At 40.1% G+C, this 23818-nt stretch overlaps 1 protein-coding gene across 4 annotated transcripts in view; it reads left to right on the top strand.

Annotated features, from left to right (window-relative positions):
• Positions 1-17739, top strand: part of TNFAIP8 (TNF alpha induced protein 8) — a 128449-nt gene extending 110710 nt beyond the window's left edge. For all 4 annotated transcript variants that reach the window (XM_004042388.5, XM_004042390.5, XM_055387259.2 and 1 more), the window contains exon 2: positions 16111-17739. In XM_004042388.5, the coding sequence (XP_004042436.1) occupies positions 16111-16676 (566 nt within the window). In that variant the 3' untranslated portion in view covers positions 16677-17739. The remainder of the gene's footprint in view (positions 1-16110) is intronic.
• The last annotated feature ends 6079 nt before the right edge of the window (positions 17740-23818 follow it).

Below are 23818 nucleotides of genomic sequence, written 5' to 3' on the forward strand. Positions count from 1 at the left end.
CAATCACTAGGATTTACTTTCAGGGAGTATGGAAACAAAAGTATGATAAGCAGTTTCCAACAGCAGTTAGAGACAGGATAGAGCATTTCTGAATGGATGGTCAATGAGGACTTCCTGATATTTGGAAGGTGATATTTGGGAGGGACTGTGGGAGACTTCACCAACTCAAGACAGGTCGCCCTTGATTCCTTCATGCCTCTGCTCAAATGTCACCTTTTCGGAAAGGCCTTCCCCAAGCACATCAAGTACCCTAGATAAAATAACATAGCTCCCCCTCCCATACACACATTTCATTTTTCTTTTAGCCTATATTGCTGCTTGACATATTTATGTATGTTTGTTTGTTTGTTTATATATTAGGTGTCCTTCTAGAATCTGTGCTTCCTGAGAGTAGGCACTTTGCCTGGCACATAACAGTTGCTTAATAAAATAAAAATGTATTGAATGATGCTGGGCGTGGTGGCTCATCCAGTAATCCAGCACTTTGGGAGGCCAAGACAGGAGGATTGCTTGAGGCCAAGAGTTGAGACCAGCCTGGGCAACATAGCGAGACCCTGTCTCTACCAGAAAATGCAAAGATTAACCAAGCATAGTGGCATGCACATGTGGTCCCAGCTACTTAGGAGGCTGAGGTGAAAGGATCACTTGAGCTTAGGAGGTCAGAGTGACATTGCACTGCAGCCTGGGCAACAGAGTGAGACCCTGTCTCAAATAAATAATTAAATAAGAAGTAAAAATAAAAATAAAAAATAAAAATTTGTTGGAGAAAGAGTGAGGGAATGAATAGGGGAAAGTTTTTCTGCCATAAGGCTCTTGACTGTGTAGAGCTCCAAACTGGTATGGAGAATCCAAGTTCAGTTTTCTCCTGGGATCATTATAAATTTGGCAAATTTACCACCACTCTGTGACTTAGTTGACACATTCTATAGAAATGAGATTTTGGTACTCAAATGTAGCTTCCTGAAGTCTATGAACAAGTGTTATGAAAACAAATCATGATCACTCTTAACCTTCCCACCACTTCACCTTGCAAACCCCTCCTTAGAACCTCATATAAGTTGTGTTTAAATTATTTCACAAATCCATAGACCCCACACATGCCCCTCAGTTTCCAACATACGGGTACACTGCTGGGCCAGATTTTTAATTCCTGACTACCCAGTAGGAGTTGCTCCACTGAAATATAATCACATTTATTTCTGTAAGGCAGTGATTACCTACGCAAATGCCTGCAGAACCCAGGAAATGAACAGAAATGTGTAGATGGCCAGGAGGGATGTGGTAAGCTGGAAAGGGTAGTCTTCTAAAGGAGGCAGCCATAATTTAGCTCAAATCCATTGTTGTCATGTGAGAACGTGGGCCCATTTGGTCAGATCTGATTGTTCAAAGAAAATCAGACACACACATGTTGAAGCTAAGTTTCCCAATTTTCTAAAATGGACCACTAATCCTAAAGTACAATCCTGGATGGGCCAAATAATATGATATCCAGGTTACAACTTCTGCAAGGCATCCTGATCTAAATAAAACGGGGATGCCTGAGCATGCGGAGAGGAAAGGTTAGAAAAAGGGGTAACAACCACTTCACAGAGAACATAAATGCTGTGCTGGTGGTGAGCAATACTGCTTCTATAGAACTCTGGGTTTTTTTTTCCTAGAATTTCAGAGCTTCAGAGTGTCTTGATATTTAAAATGAGATAGTTTACATTAAAGCCTAGCAAATTCCATCTTACTCTTTGTTTACCTTTAACTGGATCTAGCCTCCCGACATTAACATGGCTATAAAATGCCTGACTAACAACATTTGGATACAGTTATTGAGGAAAAATTGTGACAAGAATGTTGAGAGGTTGTGCCAAGATGCATATTTGAGAGATGCCCAAGCTGAGGCCAAGAGGTTACTGCTCCTAAAATATTCAAACAGATGGGTTTGGGATCTTTGCATGGAAGATTCCAGAACATTTGCTGTAAGGATTGAGTTAACTAAATATGGTCACTTCTCCAAACAAAAGTAGCTGGTTATTCTGTATGTTTTGGCAAAGGGCAGGGAAGAAAAGCAATAGATTAAAAAAATGAAAATGCATTTCTTTTACACAGGTTCCTCCCCTTTAAAGCAAAAGGTGGCTGGGCGCAGTGGTTCACGCCTGTAATCCCAGTGCTTTGGGAGGCTGAGACAGGAGGATCACTTGAGCCTGGGAGTTTGAGACCAGCCTGGCCAACATAGTGATAACTCATCTCTACAAAGAGACCCTGGCATGGTGGTGTGCGCCTGTAATCCTAGCTACTCAGGAGGCTAAGGTGGAGGATCTCTTGAGCCCAGGAGTTCAAGGTTGCAGTAAGTTATGATCTGGCTACTGCACTCCAACCTGGATGACAGAGTGAGACATTGTCTTTTAAAAATAAATAAAACAAAAGATAGTTTGTATCCATATTTAGGGTTATGTGTTTATTCATGGAGTACAGATAAATTCATTTATTAAGCTCTAAATAGAAGAAATTGAGTTGATTTCCTGATACACCTTCATGAATTGCTGTAAAAGAGAGTGAAGGGTTCCATGGAGGCAGATTAGAGCATAGGGTTTAGTGCACCCCATGCTAGCTGGAGGGCACGTGTTAAGCACTTTGAAGAATACAGAGATGAAAAGGCGTGTACCTGTACCTTACTGTACCTTACTCTGTCTCACAAGACAGAAAAGCAGGTTAGGAGAGATTTATTCTGGCCATTGGATTTGGAAAAGCCTTTTGGAAGGGGCGGCATTTACATTGAGCTTTACAGGATCAATAGCACTCTTTCAGGCAGGGATGGAGGGGGAAGGTGAAGGCAGATATATAGCTTTTCTTTAGTTTCTGTTCCCTGATGTGTTTGACCTGTGCTCCTTCATTTTATTTGTTTTATTTTTATTTGATTTGATTTGAGACAGGGTCTCATCTGTCACTCAGGCTGGAGTGGAGTGGCGTGATCTGAGTTCACTGCAGCCTCAACCTCCCAGGCTTGAGCAATCCTCCCAGCCCAGCCTCTTGAGTAGCTGGGACCATAGGCATACACCACTACACCTGGGTAATTTTTTTGTATTTTTAGTAGAGATGGGGGTCTCTCCATGTTGGCCAGGCTGGTCTCAAACTCCTGACTTCAGGTGATCTGCCCACCTCAGCCTCCCAAAGTGCTGGGATTATAGGCATGAGCCACTGTGGCTGGCCTGTGCTCCTTCTTTTTAGTTCGAGGAGTTGCTTTATCTGGGGGAGCAGGCAGGCGGCTCTAAGAAGTGGGATTCTGCAGCTGGCGAGCAGCTTCATGGCATTTGGTAGGCAATTTATAAACAATGAACATTATCCTAATTTCACTTTTCTTATAGAGCAGCTGTGTGCTATAGTAAGAAGTAATGGGCCTCAGCTCTGCCACTATTTATGCACCCTTAGATAAGTCACTTGACTTCTGAGCCTCACTTCTCTTATCTGGGTCCCCCAGGGTTAAGTAATAACAGGACCAAACCAGAAATGCATTTAAAAGTGTTAGTGAAAATATCTTGCAAACTGTAGAGTACTATACAAAAATCAACTGTAAGTTTTCTTGTCTTTGTTATGTGGCCAGGAGCAACCTGATGAAACCAGAAAGGGTGTGTTGACCATTGATGCCAGCTGTGGGTCTGGTTCAGTAACTTCACTCTAGTGTGCTGGATTTTAAAATGTTACTGGTTTTCTAAGCCCTGCATGAATATAAATATTCGTCAAGAGTCAGGGCCTCTGGCAGGACGGGAGAATTTAGGGATGGAAATGTGTAGAAAATCACGGAGCTGTTGAGAGGATTATCCTCTACATTCTGGTAGATGATTGGATTATATCAACGGTGGAAAGGTTTCATGTCTTCAAGAAAATATGTAAGTAAATCCAGCTTAATTGAAAAGTCTTTAGAAAGACTAATGTATCCTAATTAAACATAATAAATAAGGAAGATTCATTTAATTTAAAAAGATAAAGGATAGTTCACTAAGTTCAGTTTTGTATAAACAATTGTAGGATATTTTAATTTAATTTCAAAGCCATTTTGTAGCCTAGCGGTAGAGTTAGGCTCTGTTCAAACTTTGGTTTACAGTATTATCTAGAATGGGCTAACTTTTCTATTCTCTTGGATACTTTATCAAATTTTTTTAAATGTTTAATATAGTGAGCTCTGTTTAGAAAACATTTTATCTGTATTCCTTGCACAAGCTGACATCTGTATTTTTGTGAAAAAAATCTTGAGAGGGAATTAAATCTGTCCATAATCTACTCACAGCATGCCTTTATAGCCAGAGTACATCTGAACATTTTAAGTACGGCATTCTAGGAGTACAACTCAGAGCAGGCGTGTTCCAACTTTACTATATATCAGAATTAGGTAGGGTGCTTCCTACAAATGCTGGTTCTCAGACTGCAATCCTGGAGATTCTGATTCCGTTGGTTTAGCCATTTCTAAGAGGCCTCCGGCACTTCTGTGGTGGACGGCCCATGACACTAAGAATTCTTCCTCAGATACCTGCTATATCTATCCTGTCCCTGCCAAACAAAGCCTTCTTGAAAACCAAGTATTGGCTGGGTGCCATGGTTCACGCTTGTAATCCCAGCACTTTGGGAGGAAAAGGATGGCAGATTGCGTGAGCTCAGGGGTTCAAGACCATCCTAGGCAACATGTTGAAACCCTGTCTCTACCCAAAAAAATACAAAAAATTAGCCAAGCATGGTAGTGTGCCTGTTGTTCATGTTGCTCAGGAGGCTGAGGTGGGAGGATTACCTGAGCCCAGGAAGTTGAGGCTGCAGTGAGCCATGATCACACCACTGCCCTCCAGCTGGGCGACAGAGCAAGACCCTGTCTCAAAAAATAAAAAATAAAAATTAAAAAAACGGAGTACAGAGACTGTATACCACAGTATAGAGGCCATTCCCCTGTCTCTTTTTCCTAGGATGTAGTAAGAAGGTCCACTCCTGTGAGCAGTCCCAGGGTCCCGGGCAAGATTTCTTGGTTATACTCCCAATAAGGGTGGCACTTTGGCCAGGGGAGTTTTACCAGGGACAGAGTGGCCAATATGGTGAAACCCCGTCTCTACTAAAAATACAAAATTAGTCAGGCATGGTGGTGGGCACCTGTAGTCCCAGCTACTCAGAAGGCTGAGGCAGGAGAATCGCTTGAACCCGGGAGGTGGAGGTTGCAGTGAGCCAAGATCGCGCCATTGTACTCCAGCCTGCAAGACTCCGTCTCAAAAAAAATAAAAAAAAACACCGAACAAATAACGGAGTACCTTTGTAATATTTCCTGGGTCTTAACAAGCTATACATAATGTTTCAGTTTTTTCTAAAATTCATAGGACACACATACATCCTTGGGTTTCTGACATATAGGTACACTGATGAACAAAATTTTTTAATTCCTAATTAGCCAGTAGGAATTCCACAGATCTGCTCTGGAATACAATCATATTTATTTCTATAAGGCAGAATCTTCTTTTTCTTTGAAGTCAATCTCCTTTTGTGAAACTTTCCTCAAACCTAACCTCCCTCTCTCACCCCATCAGCAAAAAATAATGTTTCCACTCTTTGCTACCATTGCATTTTTACATGTTCCTATTACACAATTTATGGTGCATTCTGCCTAGCTGTGTACTCATCTATCCCCGGACCAGTCCCTGGGAGTCTTGAGTGGAGAGGAAGGATAGTGTTATTTATCTTTGAAACCACAGTATCTTATGCATTATACACACTCAACAAAAGTTTTTGTTGACTGACTCATGTCTTTGGGTTTATGTTCTCTCTTTTCCGCACACTTCTTTCACAAGACCTGATCATAAGACCTGTGGCATCCTATACCAGCAGAACGTTTACAGTATCTACCATAATAATGATAATAATAACAATAATTGCTTACATCAGTTGACCCAATTATTTTATATTTGGTGCTGTTCTAACCACTTTATATGGATTACTTTCACTTAATCCTCTTGGTAGTCCCATTTGCAGATGAGGAAACTGAGGCATAGAGAGGTTAGATAATTTGCTCCAGGCACATGAGCACTCAGTAGCAGGGCAAGGCCCCTGACCCAGTCTGACTCTAGAGCCGGTGCTTGCAATTACCATAATGCCTGGGTTTACCTGACTGCCTGTCTTGTACTCCCCTATTTGCATCTGATAATTGTGAATTCATTCCAGAGGAATACCAAGAACCCTAGTTAATTTGTCAGCCAATTATTTTCACTAACTTTATTCTACAAATTTGTTATGGTATCCTTTGTGAAATTAATTTGCAAAACTTGGGTAAGCAAAGTTAAAGTGGTTCTTTATTGCACTAATCCTCAAAGCCTTTAGTATTATTAAAGCATTTTGTGCATCTCCAAAGGGGACCTTTGTGTACACTGTTTCCCAAACTTATTTAACTAGAGATAATTTTCCCCCATAAGACTCCTTTAGCTTATTGAAGAATTAAGGTTTTGTTTTTTTAATGTAGTTTGTAAGAGAAGCTAGCTAATGCCCTTGGGCGGTTGCCAAGAAATTTCTCAGGTCTTGAATATTTAGGTAAATCCTTATTTTTGACACTTTCTTATTTAGTCATAAATAGGGTGACCACTTACATTCTGGGTCAGTCACAGATCTGTTGTCATGGTGTAATTACTAACAGCACTGTTTCCAAAAGTATTCCCTTTGGATGATAAATTATCTGATCACTCTAATCATAATACTTGCCCCCCAACCATTAAATAAAGACCTACTTTACATACTTGCTACCTTCTGATCACTTATTGAAGGATTCTTACTGATAATGTGTGTGTGGGAACAAAGGTCATAGCCCGTATTTCTCCAGCATTTTACCATTTTATGTCCTAGTTTTATGTGGAATTATGGACACATACACAGTTTATATTCTTTCATCACTCAAAAGTTGCATTTCTTAAGAATTGCAAGCCTCCAAGACTTCTTTGCACTGCTCAGTATCTATTCATGTATTTGCTTAGTTATGCAGGGAGAAAAAAAACAAATCTAAGTTGTCTGTTGGAAGCAAGGGCAAGGGTTGAGGGTCAGAACTGCAGTGGGTGGCAAAGATGAGAAAGAGCTTTTCCATTCTGTATATTCTGACTTTTGAACAATGTAAGTATATTGTCATTTTAGGTTATATTTTAAAATGCTTATAAACTGCTCAAGTTCTTCCCTGGAAGCTATTTCAAGCCCAGCTCGGTTGATCTTCCTTATGGTCTGTTTCCTCCCTGCAGGGAGACCTGGTCCCTTTCTTTTCTTTCATCTTACTTCACTTAGCTAGACATTATTAGATCTTCCTATACTTTCAAGAGGAAGCTTCTTTTCTTAAGCTCATGTATTATAGTGTAACAGCTTGGAGTTGGACATATCTGAGTTCAAGTTAATCTCTGCCACTTACTGTATGACCTTGAGATAGTAACTTAATTTCTCTGGGCCTCAGTCACCTCATTTCTAAAATGAGTATAATAATAACCTCCTTCCTAGGGTTGCCGTAAAGCTTCAGTAAGACAATGTGGCCCAGCACGGTGGCTCACGCCTGTAATCCTAGCACTTTGGGAGACCGAGGCGGGTGGATCACCTGAGGTCAGGAGTTCGAGACCAGCCTGGCCAACATGGCAAAACCCCGTCTCTACTAAAAATACAACAATTAGCTGGGCGTGGTGGCATGTGCCTATAATCAGCTACTTGGGAGAATGAGGCAGGACAGTTGCTTGAAGCCAGGGGGTGGAGGTTGCATTGAGCCGAGATTGTGCCATTTCACTCCAGCCTGGGCAAAAGAGCGACACTCCATCTTAAAAAAACATAAAAAATAAAAAAGTAAGATAACACAAGTTCTAGGCGGTTCCAGGGATAATGTAGTACAAATTCAAAAAATGGGGGCTGCTGTTATTATTGTTATCACTGTAATCATTATTGCTTAGGGCAACCAGTGAGTCTTGTGGATATAAACCTCTGGCTCTGACTTTGGGTAACCACAAAATTCATTTCCCGTAACCTCTATCCTAATATTTTGAGACTGACAGTCTTTGAGGTCCAACCATACTGCTTTATACTAACATCACGAAACTTTCTTCCATTACTGGTATCAGAAACCTAGAAGCAGCAGGGATATTTTGTCAGAGTTTATGCCATAAAGAAGGTATCATATGATTCCTGGGGCAAATTGATAGAAAAAGAGCAGAGATGGGGTCTGATATGAAGTTAGAGGAGTTGAAACTCAGGAAATGACATTTTCAAAATCGTCATAAAACTAAGCCACAGGAATAAAAGATACATGGTTGAACTCAAAATCATGATGAAGAGATTCCAGAATTAAAGCCTGAGATCACAGAGGGAAAGGCTTCATCCTGTTTTCTTCAAGGCATCATTTTTCTTGTCCACGAATTTGGCAAATAAGGAATGTAAGGAGAAATGGCCTAGTACACTGCTGGATCTTTTCAGATTTATAAGTCATTAAATCTCATTTAAGCCACACCAACTTGAAATGACCTCCAGTGTAGAAGATGAGAAAACTGTGTTTCAAATAAATTGCACTCAAGTTTACAACCTGGGACTCTTGACTTTGAGCCTTTTGTTTCCATCCATGCTGTTCTTACTTGGCTTCACGCCCTGCTGTTGGATCTCTGGTTCTCTGGGAGGCTTCAGAAACTGCATGAGAACGCTGTGACTTCTAAAGTGACCTTGTCAGCCCCTGTGGCTTTTAACTGTGGGTTTTCACTTTGGCTTTATTTTTGGCCCATTACCTTTGCATCTTGCTGCTGTTGCATAGCTTTTCATGGATGTTGACTAGGCTTCTCCTCTTGTCTTGTAGTAGGCTCTCATTCTGTTCGTGATAGGCCAGTTTTCTCTAGGCAGAATACCCCTGTTTTAACTATCAGAGTCCTCGTAGTACTAAATCTGTTGCTAACAAGAAAGTAAGCACCTTATAAAAAGAGGAATTGCCTTCTAAAGAAAGTTTTTAATATGTTATATATTTTAAATATCATTATGAAAGAGAAGATGTAACTCCTTATTAGCTGAACTATGTGAGGTCTCCGTTTTCACCCAGCCATCTGGCATTTTGCATTTCTCAGTTCATGATACTACCACAAGGAATTAATTTTGGCCAAATGTGATTCTGTACTAAAGAGCATCAGAATGTATTTGAAGTTTAATTTGTTGTGTTCTTTAACCTATGAAGAAGGCTGTTCTGTGACAGGGATTGTGTGAAACACATCTATGTGGTCCATGTCCATTTATCTCTGGAACAACTCCAAAAAGTGGGGATCATTGTACTCATCTTACAGATGAGGAAGCCGAGTCCCAGTAATATCCCTGAGCAGTATGGCAGTTCATGGAACCATTAGCTACAGAGTATTTGGACTTTTATAAGTATACTATAGTTTTCCAGGACCCTGGGGAAATAAGTTGCCACAGAAAAAGAACACTAGTGCATTAAAGGTTCATACTGCAGTCTTTTTTAAAAAAAATGTTTTCGGTGGAAAACATTCTAATATGTGTTACAAGTTATGTTTTTTAAGAGGATAAATTCATGACTCTCATATAAATACAAATTGCACATATTGAAGATTTTACTTAACTCATTTATTAATGAGGGAACCAGTAAGCTCTTACATTTGGTTCAAGGAGGATCTTAAGAGCAGTCAAACAAGAAAATCAGGAATCAATTGCAGCTCCACTGAACACATTTTATTTGTGTCTGTATGTAGAAGAGCCATTTGCAATATTATCAGTTTTCTACAATTTACAGAGTTATAAAATAGCTAAGCAAAGGACACTAAAGGGAATCTGGAAGAGTGTCTTAGACAATTCCTAATACTCCCGTCAAAAGAACCCAGTGTTTTGTTTTGTTTTGTTTTGTTTTGCCGGGGAGGAGTATTTCAAAGTCACCATTTTCTCTGACATGTCTTCTTTACTATGTTGCCTTTTAAGGTTAGCATGTATTTTTCTGGAGTATAAGAAACAGAGTGAGTGACTTAGCTTGCCACTGTAACGGTGCCTGTCACTGGTTCTTAACCACTTGGGGGGATGTGCATATACCCCAAAAATGTGCATTCCATATCAGGTTAAGGACTTCAGATATATTGATTCTCCCAAGACTATGTTCTGTGCGACAGCCTCCATCTGTGTGGCATAAGGCCAATTTTGGGATTAAGGTGCCTGGCACTGGTCTTCTTTCTCTAGTTGATAAGATTGCCTCCAGCTTGCTGCCATGGTCGTTGCTTCTGACCCTTCCAGGGCAGCCCCCTTTAGAGTTCATATCTGTGCTGCTTCTACTGGGGCTCCCTCCCTCTCTTTCCTTCCTTCCTTCCTTCTCCCTCTCTCTTTCCCTCTGTTGTTTCTTCTCTATGCTGTTGAATTTCTGACTTTGGGATTTTGAGTATGAAAGCTGGTGACACTGACACATCACTAGCTACTCCGAGCGTTCATTGCTTTTCTCTGGAGCACTGCCAAATCTCCATGTAGGGAGGTCAACTCTTCGCCTGCTGACTTCTTATGACAGGGTTCGTGGTTTGTTCTGGCCACTTTCTTATCACCAAAGCTGACTTTTTACTAAGTCCCATTAGATTTAGAATTATTTAGATGCAAGAGAGCTAAGGTTTTATATATTTATTTAAAGAACTTTTATTAACAGACAACAGCCAGACATGCTTTCCAAATTATTATCTTTTCTATCCTTCCTAATATTGGAACCCTGGATCGAATTTTAACTAGGCAAGAATTTGCAATGTATGTACATCTGTTGTCATCACTGTTAAAGAGTCCCAAGTATAATAGATTTGAGGGGAAAAAATTATGTATTTACTGGTAAGACGGTAAAGAAAATGATTTGAGTACTTTATTAGAAAATTCTCAGTGGGAGTAGTTATGGGGCATTTTTGTTAATTTTCTTAAAACTATAAGTATTAATAACAAAGGACTTTTCTCTTTTTTCCTTCTGAGCATATTTTTTCTTGAATATTTGGGTCAGTATGTTTTTACCATATTTATCTCTAACTTTATAATTTTGATGCTAAAGCCAGAATTCCCTAAATATCACTTTGCCTTACAGCAAATGTTGCTGAAATGGCCAAGGGAGGAGATACAGAGACAGAGAGGGAGGGAGGTAAGATAAGTAATGTAAAATAACATTTACACCCTATTTCTAGAAAATAATCTTAAACAGTTTTAATGTGGTGATAATGCTTTGTATGTTTTTTTTTAAATACAGCATTATTCTTCATTAATGAACAATTTACATGTCTGTTTCCAAACACAAGTGAATTCATCTTAAGAGGCAAAAAACTGAATGAATATTTTCAGCACTTTCTCCTTGGGGAACATCTCCTGTTTACATCTTAGTTGCTTCCCAGGACATGCCTTAGGTATCCCTCTGGCACATGTCTAAACATAGATCCAGCCAGAAGTAGAGGTGGGCCTGTGTTTAATCTCCTGCTACAGTTCAAGTCAGAACTACACCTTGCTTTTACTCTAAATATTTGCATTATTGTCCTTGGATGTTTTCCCATTGTGCACAACAAATCTCTCCTCTTTAAAAGAACTGGTTGATGACAGTAAGAGAAATCATACTCTGGAGTGCACTTAGAGGGAAGAAAAACCACATGTTTAGTGAGGTAAAACAAATACCTGTTTTTCTACCTTTTAATACAATAAACAAAAACACCCACTAATGTATTTACAACTCTCGTTTTACAGGCCAACATGTTTTCATAGAGAAGTATTTGAGTATATTGTGCATGAGATAGGGGAAATTGATTGCTGCTTCTGGACCAGCCACTCTCTAGGCCTGCAAGATGACACAGTGAACATGATACACAGAATCTTTGCTCTCAGAGTTTAAATCCTAGTAGGGAGAGGCAGACAATAAAAATGTAGGCAAATGAAGAGGATTTAAGGAACAAGGAGGTGTGATAGTTATCAAAGAACTTACGTGAAGCATCTTTTTTTTTCTTTTCTTTTCTGAGACAGGGCCTTGCTGTGTCGCCCAGGCTGGAGTACAGTGGCATGATTATAGCTCACTGCAGCTCTGTAGCCTTGAACTCCTGGGCTCAGGCAGTCCTCCCACCTCAGCACCCTGAGCAAATAGGACTACATGCCCAACTATTTTTTTTTTAAGTTTTTTTTGTAGAGACAGGGTCTTGCTATGTTGCCCAGGCTGGTCTCGAACTCCTGGGCTCAAGTGATCCTCCCACCTTATCCTCCTAAAGTGCTGGGATTACAGGTGTGAGCCACTGCGCCCGGCCCCATTTGCAAATTTCATTTCTTGAAACTCTGGCTGATATGTGAAAAGAGATGGAAAGGGGTTTGGACTAGGCTGCTGTCCGTGGAGATGGAGGGAAATGGATAGAATTCAGAGAAATGCAGGCGGAAGGTGGAATGGAAAGAACTTAATAATGGACTGGGTGAGGGAGAGAATGGTATGGTGGATGATCCCCAGGTCTCTGATTTGATTGAGCAAAGGTTGGAAGGGATGCTATTAATTGAGATCATAAAGAGTGAAAGAGGAGCACTTAGTAGGGAGGCATGAGAGAATCAAAGATCAGTTTTGCATATGGTACATTTGAGATGCCTGCAAAATAGTCAAGGAAAAGAAATATCTTGAATGCACTTACAAAACGAGTCCAGAAGAGAGGTCAGGGCCGAGTTATAGCTATGGGAGTCATTGGCACATGGGTGGTATCTGAAGCTGTGGGAGTGGATGAGATCACACAGGGGTGAGGATAGACTGAAGGAGAAAAACTTGATCCAGGACTAGCTCTGAGATACACCAGACTTTTAAGGGATCTGGTAGAGCATGTGGAACTGACAAATGAGCCTGAACAGTAATGGCTAACAGCAGTTAATTTGCAAGAAAAAGAAACAAACTTCATGAGCACAGACCACACATCTCTGGCCAGCGACTCTCAGCCACAAGCCCCAGTTGGTTCCAAAAAAACTTTCTCTAATGCTGGAAAATAAATCTACTCATGCATGTCTTCTTGGTGGAGGGGGAGAAAGAGCTTCAGATGGTGGAGGGGAACAAGGAGCTTCAACCTCATTTAAAAAGACGACTTCACTGGAATAACCCAAAGAATAAAAGGAAAGTGGGACACAGCTGCTGTGTTTCTGGAGCGGGGTTTGAAGTTGCTCTAGGACAAATATGAAAGCCTCAGAGATCAACTTCTCTATCTTGATTCATACTTGATTACCAGTAAATGGGGAATGATCTTGCTTAGTTGACAGTAGATTTGCCTGTTACACACTCTCTTGCAGGAAGTTGAAGTGCTGTATCATAGAGTTTTTGTTTTCCATGTTTGAAGTTAAATGGGATATTGAGATTTAATCAGAAAAGTAGCTGAGAAGAGGTGTAAACATGAAAGTCCAGTCTTGGATAAAGGAGAAATCTTATGAATACCTCTCCCTCTGGTTTCAATATTTCACAACGTAAAGTATGTCCAACTGATAGACTTGTAGTAAATCCCAGGTAAGATATTTGTAGACTGTGCCATGTTCTAAAACATTAAAAAAAAACACAATAACATTTCAACTTTATATGAAATATATTACTGAAATCCTGGTTATTTGCTGAGTAGCTGAAAATGGTTGGGTATCCCTATATAAATCAAGTTTATTGATTTTTTTTGAGGTCTATATCAGGAGTTCTAAGATGAAATATGGTCCCTGGTTTTAATGTGATACTGTTAGCTACATGGATGCCATTTCTTTTGACATAAATTCTTTAGTGTGAATTAATCTTTATATTCTTTTGCAAATCATTGAAGAATAGGAATAGAAACAGACTTCTGCTTAAATGATAAAAACATAAAACATTAAATGATGGAAACTTCTCCATAAAGTTGGCTGTTTCTCACACATTTTCACTTTCCTTCTCTTTTTCAAAATATATTTTAGTTCTTCTGCAGTTTCAGTTCATGTTTCAGAAGTTTAAATTTCGACATTTGTGAGGGGACCCTTTCTTATTCAATCAAGACATTCTTTGAGTGGATGTATGGCACTGTATATTTATAAATGATGTTCAGGTCATAAGGAACCATTTTGCAGCTACCTCTACTATATACCACGAACTACTTTGGTCCAAATTTCAAATCTAATTTGGTTCTTCTTTTCCTCAATTTTATTTAATTTTAATTTTTTCTGAGACAGGGTCTCACTTTGTTGCCCAGGCTGGAGTGCAGTAGTGCAATCACTGCTCACTGCAGCCTCAACTTCCCAGGCTCAGATTATTTACCTCCAACTCCCTAGTAACTGGGACTACAGGTGCATGCCACCACACCTGGCTACTTTTTTTTTTTTTTTGTAGTTTTTTGTTGCAATGGGGTTTTGCTACGTTGCCCAGGCTGGTGTCAAACTCCTGGGCTCAAGTGATCCTCTCCCTACCTTGGCCTGCCAATGTTCTGGGATTTCAGGTGTGAGCCACCACACCCCGCCTTTCCCCAATTTTAAATCCAACATGGCAGTTCTGGATTAAGGGAGTCACTCTTCGTATATGTCCTCCCAGTCTGGATTTTGAAGCAGCTGCCCTTTTGCTTCCTAATGATGCTAGCCTATCCAAACTAGAAATAATCTTATATAATCATTGATGCCTTGACTCATTTGTATGTATCTGTATTTTTAAACTTTTTATCTTTCATTACCAAATGACTGCTTTCTGATACCCAGGCCTAGGCTTAAACACTGGCATATATGGAGAGAACAGTTGCCACTCGACTCAGAGATGGAGTAGACACCCAAAGAACTGCAGTTCTTAAGCCTTAGGAGAAGCGGGAGAAATGGGCCAGGTGCGGTGGCTCATGCCCTGTAATCCCAGCACTTTGGGAGGCTGAGGTGGGCAGATCACCTGAGGCCAGGAGTTTGAGACCAGCCTGGCCAACATGGTGAAACCCCGTCTCTACTGAAAATACATAATTAGCCGGGCATGGTGGAGGGCGCCTGTAATCCCAGCTACTCTGGAGACTGAGTTGTGAGAATCACTTGAACCCGTGAGGTGGAGGTTGCAGTGAGCCAAGATCACACCATTGCACTCCAGCCTGGGCAAAAAGAGTGAAACTCCGTCTCAAAAAAAAAAAAAAAAAAGATTGCTACATGCATGGAGTGGGGAAGATTGTGGTAGAAGAAAAGTAAACTTGGTTTGGAGAATAAACATTTATTGAGCATTTTCACTTGACCATCTCTAAGCTGGGAAGATTACATATAGTGTCTCTTTAATATTTAATATGTATAGCCATTATTATGTATATTGTAAACGTCTGTCAGAAATTATAATTCCAAAAGTAAACTCTAAGCAACAGCTTTTTCAAAGTATATTTTTCATGTAGCACATTTCATTAGCTCATGAAAAAGGTTATTTCCCCAAAATGTATAAAAATGTAAAGTGAACAATGGCCATTCATCAGAAATAGCAAGTGACAATGAGCTCTCCAAGGAGCACTTCTTTCCAACACTCAACTTCTGGAGGCTGAAATTCAAGGTACTTAGGACAGCCAAATTGGTAGGCACTGGCCAATGTCTTGGGAAATTTGACTTTTTGTAACCGGATTATAAAACAAGGCTTTCCTTTTGATTTGTTTAATCTGCCATTTTACTCAATATTATGGCTTTGCCATTTGTTCTTCTTCCATTTAAATGAATTTCTTTTAAATCGCTTCTGGTTGCTGTTGCCCAGATGACAGGTATAGAGTTGATTTTGTATTTTTTTTTGTTTGTTTTGAGACAGAGTCTCGCTGTGTCACCCAGGCTGGAGTGCAGTGGAGCAATCTCAGCTCACTGCAACGTCCACCTCCTGGGTTCAAGCGATTCTTCTGCCTCAGCCTCCTGAGTAGCTGGGATTATAGGTGCCCACCACCAATCCCATGTAGGCCAGGCTGGTCTCAAACTCCTGATCTCAAGTGGTCTGCCCACCTCGGTCTCCCAAAGTGTTGGGATTACAGGTGTGAGCCACTCCACCCAGCCAAAAATTCTTTTCTGAGCAGAGACTAATGTCAGTAGATGTAAGACAAACCACAAATGGTGGGAAAATGAGGAAAAAAAGTGCTCCCAAATACCTGTTTTTAGTTCGCTTCACTTGCTGATATTTACTAATTGTTAATTCTTTTCCTCTCTTTTTTTTTTTAGTGGCCACAGATGTCTTTAATTCCAAAAACCTGGCCGTTCAGGCACAAAAGAAGATCTTGGGTAAAATGGTGTCCAAATCCATCGCCACCACCTTAATAGACGACACGAGTAGTGAGGTGCTGGATGAGCTCTACAGAGTGACCAGGGAGTACACCCAAAACAAGAAGGAGGCAGAGAAGATCATCAAGAACCTCATCAAGACAGTCATCAAGCTGGCCATTCTTTATAGGAATAATCAGTTTAATCAAGATGAGCTAGCATTGATGGAGAAATTTAAGAAGAAAGTTCATCAGCTTGCTATGACCGTGGTCAGTTTCCATCAGGTGGATTATACCTTTGACCGGAATGTGTTATCCAGGCTGTTAAATGAATGCAGAGAGATGCTGCACCAAATCATTCAGCGTCACCTCACTGCCAAGTCACATGGACGGGTTAATAATGTCTTTGATCATTTTTCAGATTGTGAATTTTTGGCTGCCTTGTATAATCCTTTTGGGAATTTTAAACCCCACTTACAAAAACTATGTGATGGTATCAACAAAATGTTGGATGAAGAGAACATATGAGCACATGAGTTAAGATTGTGACTGATCATGATTTATTTGAAGATGGAGCACTGCTGATTTATGAAGGAAAAAAGAATTTTCTAAAGATTACACATATTTCAGAAAGACTTTGCCCAATTCAGTTGTCAGACATAATGATTTATTTGAAGGCTTGTTTTATTTGAAGAAAAGCATATTGCCAAAAATTCTGGTTAAAAGCTTCCTAACGGGTAACAGACCATGGGAGAGATATGTGGTTGGGTAATGCAAATGTAGTTATACAAAGAAAAATACAGATGTCTCCAGACCTGAGGACTTTTTAATAGGGCAGTTGTTGTGTTGGTGGCACATTGGATATTTCTAACATGTACAAAGCTATGTATTTTGATTTACTTTCATTTCTTGCTATGTATATGTACTTTTCTTAAAATGCCAAGAACTTTCTCTTGCTATCATTGCTCCTTTTGAAACAATTCAGTTTTCATGTCTACAGCTGACTGTTTTGTTAAGATTGAGTCATTGACATTCAAGATTTAAGTCTGAGGTAGTCAACCCTCAGGAAAAAAAAATGGCTTATCTGAAATCAGTACTGTGGAAATGAACTATATTAGCTTTTATGAATAATGTCCAATATAAGAATATGCTTCTGGAATTGAGTTCTCCTTTTAAGTACCAATGATACTTAAATTTTTCAGAAATGTAATGGTCTGTCATTGCCTTGAAATGCTTGCTTAGGGCTTCTTTTATGTTATCTTAAAAAGTGCTGGTGAACTTTCCATTTTTTACATCCATTTCACATGTAAGAGACAAAAAAATCTAGTTTGGTCTTGATATTGAGATAATAAAAAGTAAGTAGCATTAAGAAAGGTAACAATCTTCATTCTACAGATGAACTCATTGAAACAATTTAGGGGAATGAGGGGCAAAAGGGGAGAAATGATATTGCTAAAGAACATGAGCATAAAAATGAGCGCATTTCAGTGTTTAAGAAGGTTTGATAAAGAATGTCACTTTTTTATTTAACTGATAAGATTTTTGTTATTTTTTACTTTGATAAGTAAACCAAAGAATATTTGCATTTCAAGCCGTTTTGTGTGGTGTTTCTATATAATTTTCTGTGTATAAATAATAAAGTAGGCATTTGTTTATTTTGTAAAAAAGAAATGAAAATCTGCTGGCCAGCTATGTCCTCTAGGAAATGACAGACCCAACCACCAGCAATAAATATTTCCATTGTCACTGTGTCTATGATTTTTTTTTTTTTTTTTTTTGAGTCTCGCTCTGTTGTCTAGGCTAGAATGCAGTGCCATGATTTTGGCTCACTGCAACCTCTGCCTCCCAGGTTCAAGCGATTCTCCTGCCTCTGCCTCCCAAGTAGCTGGGATTACAGGCATGCACCACCACACCCAGCTAATTTTTGTATTTTTAGTCGAGTTGGGGTTTCACCATGTTGCCCAGGCTGGTCTTGAACTCCTGACTTCAAATGATCTGCCTGCCTCGGCCTCCGAAAGTGTTGGGATTACAGGTGTGAGCCACTGTGCCTATGATTTAGTGTACTCTCTTGCCTTAAATTTGCCTGCCTCCCAGAATATTGACATTAAAATCATAGTTTACCAGGAAAGGTTCCACAACTAAAAATTCCAGAAGTTGAGATCTGCTGTAACCCATTTCAGCCTAGAGAGGGTGGTCAGTTTCTCTGACACCCTCATTTGCTTGGCTAAGACAAGCAGCAAAGGTGTAGAGTTTCTTCCTGTTTGATATTAAATCCTGACACTAAGATTTGAACTGAAAGTATCATTCTCACTTCCTAGAGCCAGTAGGTGATCAGTATATGCTGTAACAATAACACAGTGACTACAGAAATGACCCTTCTAGCTTCATAACTTGCTAAGTAGCTTATAAATGGAATTCAGCAGCCTTCCTTGACCAGCTGTTTTCCTCACATGTGAAGGCTGAGAATGTGATGGGGGGTGTGAGCTACTGACTGGATGTGTTCTGTTCTCCAGATCTCACACAGCAGAGGTATGGGAAACGAAAGCCCTGGGCAGTCCATGGATGCTTCTTGCTCATCTCTAGCTATAGACAGGACCAACCAGAGAGAGAAAACGTACGGAAGGAGAAATCTGGATCTCTCTGGACACACTGGATCATAGGGTTGTGCCAGCAGGCTAGCAATCAAATGTGCATGGGATGGGGGGAGCAATGCTTCATCTCCCACAGAGGGAAGGCAGTGAGGAGTAGACCAAAGGAGGGAATCCTGTTTGCTACCATTTCTCAGCATTTTCTGGAGGGGACCCATCTCCTTACCAGTGCTGTGCCTGAAAAGCATGCCTTGGATCAGGTCCAAAGTCGTGATTAGCAAGTTCATTTCTAATACAATAGGACACCCCTTGAGCATTTAGGGTGGCAAGGAGCGTGGGAGCTGGGAAGAATCCCCACGTGCTTAGGGTAGATAAATCTGAGCCGAGTTAATACTAATTTGGGGGTCCTATGAACCTTTTTATAAAATAGTATCTGTTCACGTTTTGAAAAAAATTGTGTTGTAATTGATTTTATTTTGTGCTGGTGGCTTCTCTGCAAAAATTATGAGTGGATATGATAAGTGGATGATAATACTAATGGACAACTAACACAGAGTAGTTTGTATTATGTGTCGGGCACATTAACTCATTTAATTCTGCCACAATCTTCACCATCTTATAGATAAGGAAACTAGGGGAATAGAAGTTAAGGAATTTCCTGAGGTCACATGTGTCCGAGGTGTCCCAGCCGGAATATGTATAAAATCTTATTTTCACTTAAAGATGATATGGCTAAAGGCAATGCTAGGAACATCTTTGGCTCAGAGAAGCGTGGTCAGTATGCTGCTGAAATGGTTCCTCGTATAGTGACATTTTAGGCAGTACCTAAGTCAGCACAGGTCTGGCCTGTTCTCTAAAGATCTGTGTAGATTTTGTACAAAGACATTTTTCAAAGTTTTCAACATGACTCCTACTTTGGGGGCATCTTGTGGCTCAGTTTTCTGTCTCGTGGAACTTCACTTCTAGGTGCTCACAATGACTTTTAACGTTGACTTCTGAGGTGCAGTGAGCTCCTCCCCCACAGCTGTCCCTAGCAGTGGTGGGTTCAGAGGATGACAAGGCACTCAATGTGCATTCACCAAGACAAGCAAGGAAGCAGCAGTTCAGTACTGTGCTCCCTAGAGTAGGCACGGCATCAGTTTCAAACTTCAACATTATTTTCCAGATTTGGAGGCTCAAAATATTTGAGCAAGTAAGTTAAAAAATAGCCTTTTTCTGATTATTAGGCCTTTCATGTACAACTCAAAATTAGTTTAAGAGTAAAGCATGGGGTGGGTGCGGTGGCTTCTGCTTGTAAGCCCAGAACTTTGGGAGGCGGAGGTGGGAGGATCACTTGAGGTGAGGAGTTTGAGACCAGCCTGGCCAACGTGGTGAAACCCCACTGCTACTAAAAATACACAAGATTAGCCAGATGTGGTGGCAGGCACCTGTAATCCCAGCTACTTGGGAGGCTAAAGCAGGAGAATCGCTGGAACCTGGGAGGCAGAGGTTGCAGTGAGCTGAGATTGTACCACTGCACTGCAGCCTGGGCAACAAGAACGAAACCCCATCTCAAAAAAAAAAAAAAAAAAAAAAAACATGAGTTAAGAAATTTGATCGTACAGAAATATTGCTTTTAAAACTCTTATATAATAGTATGCCATTCACAATTATCTGGAAAGTTCTTTTTCTCCCACCATGTGAATACACACACACACACACACACACACACAATTTTTAAGCCCCCAAAGGCTTAAAATAGTACTTTTTGTGTTCTATACCGGTCAGTTGGATTTTTACTAAGAATTTTAATTTATCCTTGAGATACTTGATAAGTGTATATAAGCAGTTGCAATTTAGCATACAAAACCTGACAAATGGTAAATAAAAGAATATGTTTATCCAAATGATGAAATATTTGTAGTAAAAAGTGCTATTCAATTGCCAGGAAATTAAAATACTCCAGTAAAATGAATTAAATTAGCATGTTAATAGGAGTGATAATATTTAAAAATTTTAGTCAATCTTGCATTTCCATACTTGCATTATCTAAACTAGTTGAACTTTTCAGTGTTTTACTTGATATATTGCATTCTTGAGCATTAGGCTTCTAGGTGATTTGTTAAACTCATAGCAGGTTTTAGTACACAGTGCTGTTTATGACAGATAAAATTTTATCCTACCTCTGAAATAATTGTACTTTTTGTGATTCAGATAAAAACTTTATAGAAACTCCCTAATGAAAATATTGAAGCATTAACCAGAAAATGAGTCAGCTTTTTGTTTCCAAAATGATACAACAGGAAAACCTTTAACTACTTATAATCCCATATAATCACCATCACCACGAAGTACTGAAAATCTGTTTTCTCTTTTACTAAGTGTCTGCACGGTCACTTATGTATACCCAAAGCCAGAGAGATATTTTTATCTCAGGGAAATTCCAGAAATGGAAACATTTTTGTGTAATATTGATTCATTTCTGTCTCACCAAAGATGTGTTTTCCACGTAGCAAAGAACATCAGCCCCATGTTATAGGGAACAAGCGAGTCCCAAATCGTACCGTCTGCTGAGCACTGAGAAAGGATATGGACAAGTCAGTCAGCATTCACAATTAAGAGAAAAACACCTGTGCTTTGGAAAATGTTCTTCAAGGATAGAGAATTGTGCTCTATGTCCACCAAATTTCCATGAGATCTTTATAAGATTAGACAGCCAGTGGATAAGGCCCCTTATCTTTCTTCATGGATGGCTGAGGAAATTCTCCGCCTTCCCTGACATCAGCTGCAGAACTGTATTTCTGCCTCGTGGAAATAAAGTAGATGATCAGGCACTTGCAGTTTGTTCTTAATACAAGAAAGACAATTTGATTTTTTAAAGTTTTGATTTGTAGAATAATGTAAGACAATATGTTTCTTTCTACTTTGGTTTTTCCATTCAAAAGCTTACAGATGAATTCATTCGTTTAAAACTGCCAGGCTGAGTGCGGTGGCTCATGCCTATAATCCCAACACTTTGGGAGACTGAGGTGGGCGGATCACCTGAGGTCCAGAGTTCAAGACCAGCCTGACCAACATGGTGAAACCCCATCTCTACTAAAAATACAAAATTAGCCGGGTGCAGTGCCACATGCCTGTAATCCCAGCTACTTGGGAGGCTGAGGCAGGAGAACCACTTGAACCCAGGAGGCGGAGGTTGCAGTGAGCCAAGATCACACCACTGCACTCCAGCCTGGGCAACAAGAGTGAGACTCCATCTCAAAAAAAAAAAAAAAAAAGAAACTCTGTCTCAAAGTAAATAAATAAATTTTTAAAAACCAACCTGATGTGAAGTTGAAACAAGACGCGGAAATAAAAACTCAGAGTATAAATATATTGTTACCATTATCTGGGATAATTGATGATTTATAAGAAGCTCAGGTTTCATCTTCCTAGAAATGGACTTTTATTAGGCCAGCAAGAATGACCACTTAGCCATTTAAATGATTTGTCAGCATCTTTTGCTGCTCTCTTCTAAGACCACTGGTTTTCACTAAAGGATAAATACCTGCTAAGCAAATTATAAAATACTATAAGACATTTAATCTCCTGGAAGAGGACTTGCTGATAATTGGATCAAAGTTCCAGCATTATTGCTCTTTTCGAATCATATGGACTTGGTGTTCTCATGACCGAGGAGTCACATTTTTAGCTTGCTAAAATACTCACTGGAGAACATGGTGAAATCCACGAGTGGAAACGTTCCATGGTATTTTCAAACGCCACGTGTCAGGAATTTGGCATGCCTTCCTCTGGGAGAGGCACTGGAGGGTGGCCAGATGGAACCCAGCAGGGTACAGAGGGCATTTGTGGGAGCAGTTAGGAAACCAGGACGTCCAGCTTCTGCCTGCCAGGGAGCTCGCTCATGTTGTCTCTGAAATTTGCATAAAAGCAATTACCTCATATTCTAATTTTAAAGATAAAATTTTTAAAGACATGGAAGGCTCTGAGGCCTCCTGAAGGCTATTCCTATGTGAGGTATTGTTTACGGGTGGCCTTTCACTATTTCCAAATCAGCGACGAAAAGAAGACTGAGTCTAAAATAAATGAAGCAACAGACTTCAGCAGCCTGAGAGAATTTTGTTCAATTCCAGTCTCCTTAAAAAAAAAATCGGTTTTTGCTTTCAATTTAGGAAAATTGTTTTGGGTTGCATTGTTGAAAGAAATGATTTCTAGCAGCTACTTATATATAATCTCTTAACCAATTAAATTCTGAATCTCTTAAATCATTTGATTACTCATGCTGGTTTTAGTTATCCACTGCTGTATTATAAGCCACCCCAAAATTTAGTGGTTTAAAACAACAACCATTTTGTTCCCGCTCACAATTCTGTGGGTTGAATGTGCTCACCTGGGCAGTTCTCTGATTTGGGGTCTCTCATGTGGTTGTGGTCAGATCATGGCTGGGACTGGAGTCTTACAAAGATTTGGCTGGGACACCTGGATGACTGGGCCTCTCCTCTCCCCATGGTCTCTACTTACTACTTACTAAGAGCACCCCAAATTGCAAGAGCAGAAGTTTCCAGGCATTCATAAGGCTGATGCCCAGAACAGGCACAGTATCATTTCTGCCTCATTCTACTGGTCAAATCAAATCACAGGCTGTATTGGGGTCCCCAAGACACCCTCAGGTTTGATGATTCTCTGGAAGGACTCAGAAATCTCAGAAAAGCTATTGTACTCATAGTTATGGTTTATTATAGCAAAAGGATACAGATTAAAATCAGCAAAGGAAGAAGGCACATAGGGCAGAGCCCGGGAGAGACCAAGGTGCAAGCTTCCAGCTGTCCTTGACCAGTAGAATTTTATAGACAGCACAAAATTTTCCTAGCAATGATGTGTGACAACATGTACAAAATATTGCCAACCAGGGAAGCTCACCCCAGCCTTGGGAGTCCAGGGTTGTTAATGAGGCATGGAGCACTCACATGACTAACCTTAGTTACTCAGGGTCCAGCCCCTCCAGAAGTCAAACTGAAACAGGATGGCCCAGAGCTCCAGGTGAATATCATAAATCACATTGTTAGCATAAACAATGTGTCATGGCTCAAGCCCTAGGCATAC

This window comes from Gorilla gorilla, chromosome 4, assembly GCF_029281585.2.
Source record: "Gorilla gorilla gorilla isolate KB3781 chromosome 4, NHGRI_mGorGor1-v2.1_pri, whole genome shotgun sequence".
Taxonomy (NCBI): Eukaryota; Metazoa; Chordata; class Mammalia; order Primates; family Hominidae; genus Gorilla; species Gorilla gorilla.